The 13364-nt window shown below is 40.0% G+C and overlaps 1 protein-coding gene across 5 annotated transcripts in view; it reads right to left on the bottom strand.

Annotated features, from left to right (window-relative positions):
- Positions 1-2934: 2934 nt before the first annotated feature.
- pak1 (p21 protein (Cdc42/Rac)-activated kinase 1) overlaps positions 2935-13364 on the bottom strand; it is a 43091-nt gene continuing 32661 nt past the window's right edge. For all 5 annotated transcript variants that reach the window (XM_088920976.1, XM_088920977.1, XM_088920978.1 and 2 more), the window contains exons 8-15: positions 13188-13251; positions 12531-12579; positions 10183-10295; positions 9571-9688; positions 9108-9207; positions 8272-8468; positions 5496-5633; positions 2935-4505 (exon numbers count right to left, since the gene is read on the bottom strand). In XM_088920976.1, coding sequence (XP_088777102.1) covers positions 4419-4505; positions 5496-5633; positions 8272-8468; positions 9108-9207; positions 9571-9688; positions 10183-10295; positions 12531-12579; positions 13188-13251 — 866 coding nt within the window. In that variant the 3' untranslated portion in view covers positions 2935-4418. The remainder of the gene's footprint in view (positions 4506-5495; positions 5634-8271; positions 8469-9107; positions 9208-9570; positions 9689-10182; positions 10296-12530; positions 12580-13187; positions 13252-13364) is intronic.

Genomic DNA, 13364 nt, shown 5'->3' with positions numbered 1-13364 from the left:
AGTTGCATTCGCAAACTGGACCGTACAGGCAAATCTCAGCAATATCTTGCAAGATCGATTGCTTAATCAGCTGCAGAAGCGTAAGTCTGGTTCTTGAAACGGTGTTCATATTTTCATTATTGATATAAAAGTTAAAATACCTCTAATTTTTAACTGGACTATACATTATATAGACCCTTTTACAAAATAAAAATGAGATGTAAGACGGGCATTCCTAAACATTTCTTAAAGAACATGCCATGCAGTGTAGCTTTATGAGACTGAAAGTCCTGAGGGCACAGAGGCTAAGTCTGTAAACCCAAATTAAAATTAAACACTTTCACTCAAGAAGTGCTTGCCTGTTCGTTGATTTATGACCTTAATGCCAGCATTGAGCAAGTTATAAAGCAATAACAAATGTTATCTAGAAAAATTGTAAAAGAAAAACTGACTGCAAAATCTTGACACTGGGACATTCCTGATGCGATGTTTTGCAGAATTAAACTGGGGATGAGCATTTGGTAGACTACAGCTCCATGTAGTTGACTATGTTGTACTGGGACTCCCATTATATTAAAAGTGGAATTGAAATTCTTTTTGAAACATACTAAAAAGGAGACTATGACAATTTGCAAGCATGCTTGATATCTCTTATGATGAACTCAATATGCACACACCATGCTCTATCCCCTTTCCTCAGTGGAGTTCTGAGATCCTGGGTCCTCAAAACAATCTTTTGGGGGGATTTCTCAGTCAGTACGGTAAAATAACAGGTTAGTTGCAGGTTCCTGACAATTTGTGCAGTGTACATGGTAAAATGCTAGGAAAACACTTTCCATGAAGCTGTTAAATACACAAGGAAAAAGCTAAATCTAAGGCTGTACACTATCATGCTAAACTAAGAAACTATCATGTAAAGCCCATTTTTAATTCACTCATTCTCCCGTGTCTTTCACAAAATAAGGAAAGCAATAAATAAACCCATAGCATTATAACACTTTTAATTTTATGCTAGAAATATGAATTTTTGGTTAATGCAATCACTTTAATGCATCTTGATTAGCGTGAGCATTATTCACGACAAGGATTTTTTTTCCAGCTTAATACTTTGTTGAGCTACCTTCTGATGTTCAGCCAATGAGCACTTGCACACTTACGGTTATATTTGGTTCTGCTGGAGAAAAGGGTTATGAAATATTCCCCACAGAATGTGTCACAGAACAGAACACCAATTTCAGCAGTTTCATAATGGCTCTCATTTGACTTGCAGGAAACAGACTTCAATATCATCAAAGCATACAGAATTTGAACCTAATCAGAAGAAACAACTGATAACTGGTTAAGGGTACTGAGTGCACTTACAGTACAATGCAATGCAGGGGGTTTCCAACCTTAACAAATCTTAACCTAGCCCTCTACAAGGTGTTCCCAGATGTAAACAAACTGTATGCATAGTTTCCTCTCTATACCATGATATGCATAGAAAATCAACACTTAAAACATACATGGAAAACAACCCCAGCCATCTTACAACTGGAACAAGAGTTTATTTCAAACTCTGCTATACAGTATAAATGTAGAATATTCATCAGCAATACACGCAGACCACTGAATGGAGTGTCAGAGGCTTGCCTGCACAGAATGCTGATCCAGGAACTCCTTTTTGCACAGCAGCTACCTTGCAATATCAGGGTATCTCAGTTTCACACAGCTCTATAAAGGACTTCCAGTAGCTGCAGGGCAGAGGATTCATTTGAAGAAAAAAAATCTTTCGCAAAAGAGAAAAGATGTTTTGTTTCATGTGCTCGAGAGAATATAAACAATAAGGATACACCAAGAGGTATAACAGGTCAATTTCATGTTCCTTCAAAATATTCCAAGTCAGACTGATACTACTATACAATACCAAAATGGAAAAAAAAGTTGTTTTCCCTCCAGACAAAACCATTTTATTAAAATACATTTTTTTTGTGGGAACATGTACATATACCCAGGCTCCCAAGGGTCTGTGAACTATTGTGCATCTTCCTTGTGTCTCCACAAACACCTCCATGCGTACCAGACCAGGGTAACTCCAATATTACTTCCAATCGCATGATGCAAAGATGTTTAAGATGCTTTCATCTAAATATTACTTGGGCACCACGAGTGGGTATCGCCAAGATTTGACATTTTCCAAGACTCATACACTGAATGTGAGGTCTAACACAAAAGTCCATGCTGGTCACCTGACACTAAGACATTGCACAAAAGGTCCAAAGAGAAGGGTTTTTTTTTCCCCAAAGCTCATAAATCTAGTTTGACTGCGCCTACACTGGAAGAGCCATCAACTGGGCCACACGATTCAAGCCGAAGCTGTCCAAGTCCAGATACAGGGCATGCCTTCACCTGGTTCCAAGTTGGGGGGAAAGAAAACAAATAGGGGTGATTTCATGTCAGTATGTTCCCATACCGTGAGATACGCGGTACAAACAGCCCTTTCTACTTCAGGATATATTCCTCACCTACCAGCAGGTATGTGCTGTAATGATAATGGACTCTCCTCAGCTCATTCCAAAGTAGTTCATCATTTACAGGAAAAGCAATCAGCACGATCATAAAGAGTCATGCCATATTTGTCAAAAACATGTTAGGTCATAAGTCACATCACCACATGCTCGTAAGATGAGCTATGAATTAATCCTGGAATTTAAAGTTGCCTATAAAGCTGTGCCTTCATGATTCATTCGGTACATTCAGGATAAAAATACATACAGAATAAAATAACATACAAAATGCAACACTACATTATGCACTGAATCCAACGATGCAACAATAAAGAGTTGAACCTGTGATGAAGCAGTATGCTGTCTTGAGGAATTATGGGACACCGGGCTCGAATAACACAACATTTTTTTTCTCTCGTTTCTTGGAGTTAAAAATTATGGCTCTCCAAAATTAAAAAAAAACAAGCCATAGAGCAAGCAGATAACCTTTACTGGTTCACCGAAAGAGCAAATGTGGCTAAAGACCAGCTGAAAGGATAAGCACAGTCATTAAAAACAATGAAACAAAACGAACAGGCATGAAATTCAAATGTACCGAAAAATCTCAACAACACCTTGAGTGTTGGGGGAAAAAAAAAACATTTCTAAATCATTTTGTAAAAACTCAAAAGGAACAGGTTCCACAACTGAGTTCTACTCTCATGAATTAAAAGTAGATAAGACCTTAGCGATAACTGTCACTTTGATAAGGCTTATGTAAAGAAACAGAAAACTGAAAGATAAGCAAAAAAGAGACAGATCAGACAGAAAAGAAACAGGATTCTATTCTGTGCATCACAAGACAGGACTTTATCTCTTAAAAATCTTCTAAAAAACAACATCATTTGTACCGTTTATGTTTTCACTGATAGAAACATCAGGAACTTTTATTTAGATACTTTAAGGCTCAATTTATGGAAAACCCAAGAACTTCATGATAATCAGTACATTTCATCATATACTGTATACATCTTGTTTGTTTTCTAGGAATGAGTTATGAAAAATGAACAGGATTATATTAAATAAAAAGTTCTCCATATCTCTACAAGATGGATAGAATGTTCAATGGGGGTATGTACAGTACCTGCAAGACACATTTAAAAAGAAATACTTAACTGTCAGCAATCGGTTTTAACTCAGTTTTTTAAAACAGAGACCCACAAAATTATACCAAGCAAATCTAGACAAGTATCTCAAATCTGGGCTACCTTACGTCTTTCTTGAATGCACTGCATATACAATAACATGTAATGATTTTCACAGATGACCTGAATTTTCCACATTAGTTAACAAATTGTACAATCCTGTAAAAAAACAAAACAAAACAACAACAATCTTTTAAAAGGGACCAGACAGTTAAGGTCCTACGTGAATCTAATTTCGTACTGTTTTATTACTGCAAAATATTATTACATTCCAGAGAATAAGACCAATTTGCTTCTGGTCATAACATCCTTGGATTATTAAAAAGAATCACAACCGTACCACTTCCTACACAGTCCAAGAGTCACAACACCACTCAAGACTGCAGCTGAACAAACAAGTTTTAATTTATTAAGATAAACCTTTCAATTTTAAACTAAAGAAAACAATTTAAAAAAAGAAGAGGAGTCCAAAACACTTTGCTACATGAAAACCATCAATCAGGCTTCCGTATTCCTTAGGCTTATTATTATTTCTTTTTAAAACGTACCGAAAAAATTTAACACCCTTTTACGGGTATAAAGTTCATTTAAGATTTGTTTTACTTTACTTCCTTTAGACCTCTAAGAGCCTGTTATTCATGACCCTGTCATGAACAGCTTGGAGCCCAGTGTCTGTGCAGGAGAGAGGAGGCAGCTGGCCCCTGTCCTGTGTGGGGTCCCTGCGAAATCAAGAAGGCTGATGGTGAAGGAGGAGGCCGGAGCCGCCAGTCTAACGGTTGTTCTTGGCGGCTTCCTTGGCAGCCAGGATGAGCGGAGTGAGGCTGGACAGGGGCTTCGCCACCTTCAGGAACTGGTGCTGAAGAGAGAGCAGAACCACACAAAACAAAATCACCTCAGGGGTTTAACACCTTCTGGTTGTTCGGTTGTTCCGTCGCATTAAAAAAAAAAATAACAAAAATAAAACTGCATTCTGGAAAAAAAAATTAGATGCTCTCGTTTACAGAGGGAAGATTTATTTTTTGGGGTTGTGGTTCACTTTAAGATGCATCTGAGCTCTAGACTCCTATTTATCTTTCTGATAACTATATATGAAACTGTATATAAATATGAACTGTAAAATGAAAAATGAACCTTTTTTCATTTTTTCACCATTGTTGCGATCTAATATAATAAATACACAATATACAACCATCCAGCAAGCTTCCAGGACACAATGTTTAAGACAGTGTAGACCTTCCTCTAATGAATAAGTCAAAAATAATCATTCGGGCAGACTGGCCTAGCAGAATAAAGGCAAAAATAATGCAAATAAGAAATGAAGAACAAATTATGTATTCCACACAGAGAGCCATGCACTGTGAATTCAAGCAGCTGCTCATATTGTAACCTTGAAAGCCCCCCCAGAAGATTCCAAACTGTCCTCATTTAACCTGAAGTCTGTCTAAGCAAACAAAGAAGCATTGTGATTATTATGCTCACTCTGCTTACCAGCGACCATCACTCCGGGAGCCCAGTGGAAAATAGTTGGCCAAAATAACAGGGTTTCTTTGAACAGGCAATTTCAAATATTTTTCTCATTTTCATTATCTTTTGTTGTAGACTCCAGTAGACATTCAAATCTCAAAGTCCCACTTAAGTTAGTGTTTTCAGTTTGTGGATTCTTGCTGTGTATCTGGGTCACCAATCTTAACCCCTTTTGTACCAAGAGGAAATGATCTCTTTACAGACAAGAAGGGAAGGGAGCAGACAGATCGATTGTCAATGACATGGCGGACTCCAGAGAGACAGCTAAAGAATCAATGTCCTGGCCCAGCACGTCCAAGTGTTGTTGCCACTGAGACCTCACCTGCAAGAGCTCTTTTGCAGACCCTCTCTTGTCCACATCCATTTCAAGGCAGCGGTTGAGGAAGTCTCGGAAGATGGAGGAGAGCTTCTCGGGGTTCTGAAGTTCTGGGGTACCGTTTGTGGCGATGAGATAGAGTGCCTGCACAAAAGCAGTCACAGCAGTCAGAAACAGCTCAGGGGCCCAAATATATCTACATGCAAGTAGCGGCACCTGACTGATAAGGCATGTTTGTAATGCATGCCTTCCTAATTTCCACCCCCAACTTCTTACAAAATGCAAGTTATAAAAATTGAAACTGCATATGCAGTGGTTCACTTATATTTCTATCCAGATAGTTTGGCTTGTGTGTGAGTTAATCCCTCATTAAAATGAACAAAAGCCAGGAAAGAAGCCAATATGTCTCATATATACTTCTATATACTGTAGGAACAGGTAATGGGTTTATTCCATGCTGCAACATTCTTCACACCGGAAGAAGGCTCCACAGCCGAAACATTGCGTTTCCTTTCTTTTCAGCATGGAATAAACCCGTCACCTGTTCCTTTGCAGCCTACACATGCTGACACAGCTACCTACTTGATATACTTCTATATTACTAGTTAGCAAGGAAACGTCGAACATTATATCCTCCTCTCAATTCCCACTTGATATGCGGAGTATTTCATGTCAATTTCATCTCCGGCACAGAACAATTACAGGTAGTCAAAAAAACACTGCCAAAGTCAAATATCAGGTATTAATAGAAAATCCCATTTATGTAGACCGTCATTATTAGGCAGATCTTAGATCACACTTTTGCAATACAGGTAAAAAAAATAATGCAAGTCTAATGCGAGGGAATGGGAACAGAATTTGACTGACTACATCTCTCAGGAGTGTTGTGTGAGGAGAACTGACTGTGCTCATTAGGAAGAATTAAATCCTTCTAACATTGTTAACAGTCGCTGTTTATAGCAGGTGCGGCAGAGTAAATGCCCCTTCCCATACATTAATTTGCATTAGAGTACCCTGTTTTTCTTCCTAAAACAAAATACATTTCCTGGAATTGGCAAGCAAAACAAGAAGAGCAAAGAAGTCATGAGTTTTCACATCAGCCCTGCCAAACCTAATCACTGGCTGAAGTTTTCCTTTTGAAAAAAAGATTGCATAGTCTGCTGTAATCATCTAAGAGGTCTATTATCTAAGAAGTCCCAGGGTTTGATTACTGAGAAACTTGGTTTCTCTAAAACTAACAGATAGTGAAGCTAAAGTAATTAATAGAAATGTTTACATATTCGGGGCAATGAATAAGAACACCATTCTGATGTTCGACGTACAACCGAGTAATTGATTATAAGGTTGTTAGGTCCAAATAGGACAGTGTGACATCAAAGACTGCAGTTCATCATTTTTTCTCAGCATTCAAGGGTAGGGCAGATATAGTTCCCCAGTTCCTGCCACCCCCCCAACCAGTGTGAAGACTAATAAAATGAAATGGTCTGTTTCAAAACACTACCCATCTTCAATCTGTAACATCACAAGCTCTTCTGGTCAGAACCACTGCCAAATAAGCAGCCTTTCCCAGCAATACTCCTTTTCCAGCTCTGCTGGTCTTGCTCCTTGGCCCTTACAGGGGACTACTGCACTGGCAGGTGTTAAAGAGCCGGGTGGCGTGTGGAGGGCTGGAGGCGGCAGATACATTGCTCCCAGCGTGCGTCAGAAGGCTCTCTCGACGCCGCCAACATGCGGCTGCTCAGCCCTTCGTCTCCATCAGAAACAGATTATTCTCAGTGATGATGCAGGCACACACTTATCTGCTTCGGTATCAGCAGGCAACAAAGCAATGCTGTGATTAAAGGGCTTGCATGCTACGATGCACCAAAACTTTACAGCAAAATTAAAAAAGGAGAGCAGGGCAGCACACCATAACCAGGTGTACTACAGCTTGGGTGTATGAGCACAGAGCAATTACACTGATGTACTGCACACGTCTCACTTTAAAAATGTGCTTTCTTGCACTTGCACATGATGAAACAGACACAGAAGCATATGAGACTCAAACAACCCTTTCAATTCAATATGTATAAGAAATCGGGTGATGACATTAAATAAGAGAGTTCATTCATGCTGTTGTTCCTCCGTATGATGCAAGTAACGCTGATAAAAGTGCTGTACAGGCGTCTCTGCGATAACTCGATAGATGCGTTCCTGTAAAACCTCGCGTTATACAAAATCACACAATAAAAATAACAGGGCTTATGGGAAAAATAGGGTTAGGGGCAGACCACTCAAAACCTAACCAAATGTCTAACCAAAGCTTTACCAAATGTAATAATTATCCTAATAAAAATGTTAGCAGAGTTTAAATACATGTTAAATTCATAATAAATAAATACTACAGTAAATGTAGGACTTTACCTTGAAAAAAAGTTCACCACCTGAAATTTGATCACCAGCACGCTTCTTAGACACATTCTTGTCAATCTTGTCCACTCATATTTACGCCAACGCAGAAGATTAAGTGAAAATATCACAAAAAGTGAGGAGCACCTCCATGTTAGCACTTCTAAAACAAAGCACGTGGGACAACTGAGCACCATGTGTATTCCTCTGCGGACCACCGCGTTCAGTTGTTTTACTCCGCGACGCAAAGTGTAAAGGTGTCAGGGATGAAATTGCGGATAAGCACACACCAGTTTCGTGTTACACAGACATCTTTCCTTATTTATCAACCGCATATGAGCCAATTCTCGTTTTGGAAACTCGCGTAATAGCAGAGATCACTGTATGCCCTTACCCTCAGGGGGTTCTCGTTAAGATATGGTGGCTCTCCCTCGATCATTTCAATGGCCATAATGCCCAGGGACCAGATGTCTACTTTGGGCCCATACGCTTTCCTGGTCACCACCTCAGGAGCCATCCAGTACGGCGTGCCCACCATGGTGCTGCGCTTACTTTGCTCCGGAGTGATCTGGGCACAGAACCCAAAGTCCGCTGGGGAAACAGAACCAGGAGACAGTCAGGTGTGTTGCCTTTGTCGAGCAGCTCCTGCTCTCAAACACAGCGGTGCAGAAGGCAGATATAACACAACCAACGTTTCCAGCAGCTTCCACATCCAGACAGCATGGGACATTTTACACTTTTTTTGTCTTTGTATTTTAACAACTCTTTAAAAATAATTTCCAACAGTAAAAAAAAACATATAAAGCAGAAGGACAATTTGCTACTTTATGCAAAACTTTTTTAAATTAATTAGGTTTAAGTACACGTTGCCTTAAACATACATTTTCAGCCAATAACGTATTTTTAATCAAAGAAAACATTTTATGCAGCAGACAATTTTAATTTTTAACTTTGAAAGCAACAGGACTTGCTACACTGACACCCTCTGCTGTTGGAAACATTCAATTGCTTACATTTTCCTTTGCATTTTTTCTTTAGCTGAATGAAACCAGCTTTGAGACTTTTACATATTAAGAATAAGTGCAGAATGAAGACGCATTGAACAAAAAAGGGGATAGGGTCAGGGTTAGGCTTAAGGGAACCTGATTAAGCTGGAATTATCAATCAGAGGACTAGTAGAGATGGCTCACAAAGGCATTTTTCAAAGTCCGAATCAAACAGCTGACTTACTGAGCTTAACAGAACCATCCATTCCCAGGAGAATGTTGTCACTCTTGATATCCCTGTGAATCACCTGGTTGGAATGAAGGAACTCCAGTGCTTGCAGACACTGAGGGCAGAAAAACACATATCACAAAATAAATAATCACAGTGTGGGCCAAGCAACCAATAATGAACTCTCACACACCACAATATGGACAGAGACAACCCCAAAATAAAAAAAAAATCGAATCATGTTCAGAAGACCTTTTAAAAGACCTTGAAGTTTTACTGAAACCGAAAGCACAGGGATCTTTTCCACCATTCAGTTCTTGGACAGTGTGTGTTTTCGGTGAGGTACATTCCCTCCTTTACCCAGAAGGCCAGGCGCCGCTGTAGCTATGCTACCTGCTCCAGACAGCAGCTACAGACTCAGGGCCCAGGCAGCCAGAGGCAGGTCTAATGAGCGACACAAGTCGATAATGTGACTCACTTCACGGCACACGGCGGCTATCTGTGCTTCATCCATGCAGGTTTCTGTCACCACATCGGTCAGGGAGCCTCCCGCAAGGTACTCCATAACCACCCACAGCTCGTCTCCCACGAGATAACTGCAGGCGAATCACAGAGAGGAAGAATGGGCACACCTCCAGAAACTGACACACGCTCGCTCAGCCATTCATTATGAGCCCCCAGTTTTAAAACGCAAATGCTGGCCATGTGTATTAAATGGGCATAAGGATGATTTGTCCCACAATAGATGGTACTATGGCACTAAAACAAGAGCAAGATGATTCCAGGATGTTACAAATGACCAAGTCCTAAATGTGGCAATAACAAGAGAGGTGGGGAAAGAGGTCTGCATTCATAAATTATTTAGAGTATTATTGGCCTTAGACCTCATTTCCAATTCAGCACGGTCTTAAGGGGATTTGCGCACGTACCCAAAATTATAAGCAGGACGTGCGGACTGTGAATGTCTGAGTGTGAAAACGAAACCCTCAATTCAAGACGAACAAGCACCTGCAGGAGTATCAGCAAAATGTGGAGTGAATGAGTGAGTGTTCATTTGCTTTCTGTAAGCGTTTCCATTTATTCTTCTTACCTGTCTAAATAATTGACAATATTAGGGTTTTTGTTTTCCCTCATCACGAGAATTTCATTGATGATCAGCTCCTTCTTCGGCTGCTGCTGTAGGTTCATTTGTTTAATGGCCACCTGACAACAAAGAACACTAAGTCAGGCAAATCTGGGTAAAAGTTAGGTTGATTACATACATGTAGAAGAACGATGTTTCAACATACATGGACTGAAATTCAGCTGAGGTAAGAAGTTATGACACCCAGTATCCCACGACAGGATCTGACAGAATGTATTCGATTACAGCTGTTCCATTATTAATACTAGTTTTGAAAGTCCGCTCCAGCACGCCTATGTAAAATCATGTCCTCATTAATATTCATAGCTTTAATTTTACAGAACTGCAAATGTTTACAAGGCTTGTAAATGGTTTTATGTACACAGAGGATTACAGCATCATAGCATAATGTTGCACAAAAAAGATACTCCATTAAATTTTCAAGATTTCAACCACCAGTTCTAGGATACTCATGTGATCTTATATGCCAAGAGTAAACATTGCTATAATTACTGTAATTCTTCATCTCTGACTATTCCAGAAAATGTCGGACTTTGTTAACTAAGCAGAACGCAGAGCACATAAATGGAAACTATGTATGCAGGTTTTGATTTGGCCAAGCTATCCAACAAATGGATGTCTGTTTCAAGAAAGATTTACTTCCATGATGCGCTTGGTTTTTTTTTACTCTTAAGAACAAAATATCCGAACCCCACAGGATAATCATTTAAGACTTGAATCTGAAAGTTTAACCTTTCAACACTAAAGGGTTCACTATTCACATGCCATCATAACTTGGGAAAGCCTTTTGAATGGTGTGGCTGGAGTCTGGTTTGACATTCCAAGGATTAAGGGGATTCCCTCGTGACTTAATCAGCACAGAGAGCTCATGGGGAGTGAAGGCTATGCCCTGGAGTCCAGATATTACTGGTTCAAACCTGGCCCACAACACCTTGATCAGGTTTCCCTAAAGAGCAGAGCATCTGCTCAAGCACCACCAGGTTTGGGTGGGTCTGACTCGGCTTGTTATCCACCCAGATGCTTTCCAGGAGCCACTGCTCTTCCAGTGCTGTCCATGACGGCTGCACCAGTCCTCCACTGGCTCCACCACAGTCTACTGGTGCTTAAGGCTTACAACGCAAAGGGGAGGGTGACTTAAATGGGAGACTGCAGCTCTATTTTTAGATTTCAGGGGTCAGAAAGAATCGGCACTGATGAGCGTATTTCAAACCTTAGCAAAGTGAAATGTACACAGGAACTTGTAAAACCTCCAATTTACATCACAAAATAGATGAAACACCTATGTGTGGCCTCCACCATATTCTGCAATTCAGAACGAGCCAACAAGTCTTCCGGTGATGTGAAGCAGCCCTATTACATTGTAAACAAGCAGGCTTGTGAATCCATCTCTTTTAATCCAGTAGAAATATTGCTCTCGACTTCCAGATGGTTTTGCCGTTAACTCATTAACTCTGCATGCAGGTCACAATGGCAACTTTCTGCGGTGAAATATCTGCTGCACACTCTGTGCTTATTCGCTCATACATTGCAGTACATTAGTCATGACGGTGACTAGCGAGCAGGAAGGGCCGCATCACGTCACAATTCGAGGGAACACTCGCTCATGGCAAGACCAGGGGTTTGCGATAACATGGCGACTTGCAGTACTTCACAAAGTTCCAATTAAGCACAAAAATCGGGAACTTTGTAACATTTTTCTATACTGTCAATGAATTTGTTTTGTTACTGGAATTTCATAACCGGTCTGAGAAATTGGGAGCGCAGTTGCCCCTCAGCAGGGTGCATATTGAAGGATGCGTAAACGTGGTCTCCACCCCTCTTTATGCAGACACGAGATCTGTAGCAATAAGCCAGTTCATTTGACAATGGACAATTCCACATTGGTAGACATAAAAAGAAACAGTAAGATAAATCTCTATTTTGCTTTACCAGTGGAGGACTTTACTGCTATTAAGAGGATTCTTTTGATATTTTAATATATGTGTTTATCCACTCACTGAAACTTATTTTTTTATGCATATAGACTTAACCATTGTAATCACTTAAGACCACAGTATTTGTGAAATTCGAAAAAAAAACATTTAAAAAATGGATATTCAAATCCTGGCTGAGGATACATACAGTATTTTAATTAAAGTAAAACTGAGCTATAACACTAAGATTCAGTGTCGCAGAAGAGAAGTAAATGGCTCTTGAGATTACCCATGGTTTTTACAGATGCTTGTGTGATAATACTTCACAGTATGTTACTGAAAACTTTTCATGAAAAACTGAAGGCATATAGGTCTTCTTACCTCTTGTCCAGTAGCTATGTCTATTGCTGTGTACACTGTTCCTGACGCTCTGTTAGCAAAGCAAAAAAATAATCAATACAGTGCTTTCTGTTAAAAAACTAACAGGATACCACTAACACTGGGACACTGACATTAGTTTCTTTCTTGTTCAGTGTTTGCAGACAACAGTGTCTTGTTTACTGCCTTGCTTATCTGACTAACACACTTGCTCATGCACTGCTATTCTGTTTACCCACACAAAATCCACAGTTTCTAAGCTAGACTTCTTCCATTTAGTCCAGCAGAAATTTACTGCTGCTACTGACCCAAAATGCTTCATTTTTCCAGGTCTAAACAGCCATATTTCTTGAACAGTCCTGGCACTGTAGAAAGTGCGAGACAAAGCTGGATGGGATAATAAGTGTAACTGTAAACCACCTTTTGGCATTAAAAATAGCCAGAGGAAATGCTGTAATTAAAGAAAGTGACAAACAAAAGACCCATCATTCTCATTCATACACAAGCACGTGGATGTGCGCATGGATTGTTATAAGTCAAAAGCCGCAATTTGTGACCCTTGTTTAACAGACAAAACATTCACAACATAACCCACGTGTATTACAGTTAACTAGAGCGCAAAAGAGGTGATGTGAAATACGGCACAAAATCCATACACACCCCTGGCCAATCTTCTCAAACCTCGTATACTTCTTTTTGGGATCGCCCACACTCACGATGCTTCCTGCAACAGAAACAAACAGGTTGTCCAAGGAAGAGTGACTACAGCACAAGAAAGCAGACGTTGAGGTTCAGGGTTCTAGAATTCAGTCAAACTCCTTCACCAAGACGGATGTA

This window comes from Atractosteus spatula, chromosome 7, assembly GCF_055471065.1.
Source record: "Atractosteus spatula isolate fAtrSpa1 chromosome 7, fAtrSpa1.hap1, whole genome shotgun sequence".
NCBI lineage: Eukaryota > Metazoa > Chordata > Actinopteri > Semionotiformes > Lepisosteidae > Atractosteus > Atractosteus spatula.
The sequence above is the reverse complement of the archived record's forward strand: the minus strand, read 5'-3'. Positions and strand labels throughout refer to the sequence as shown.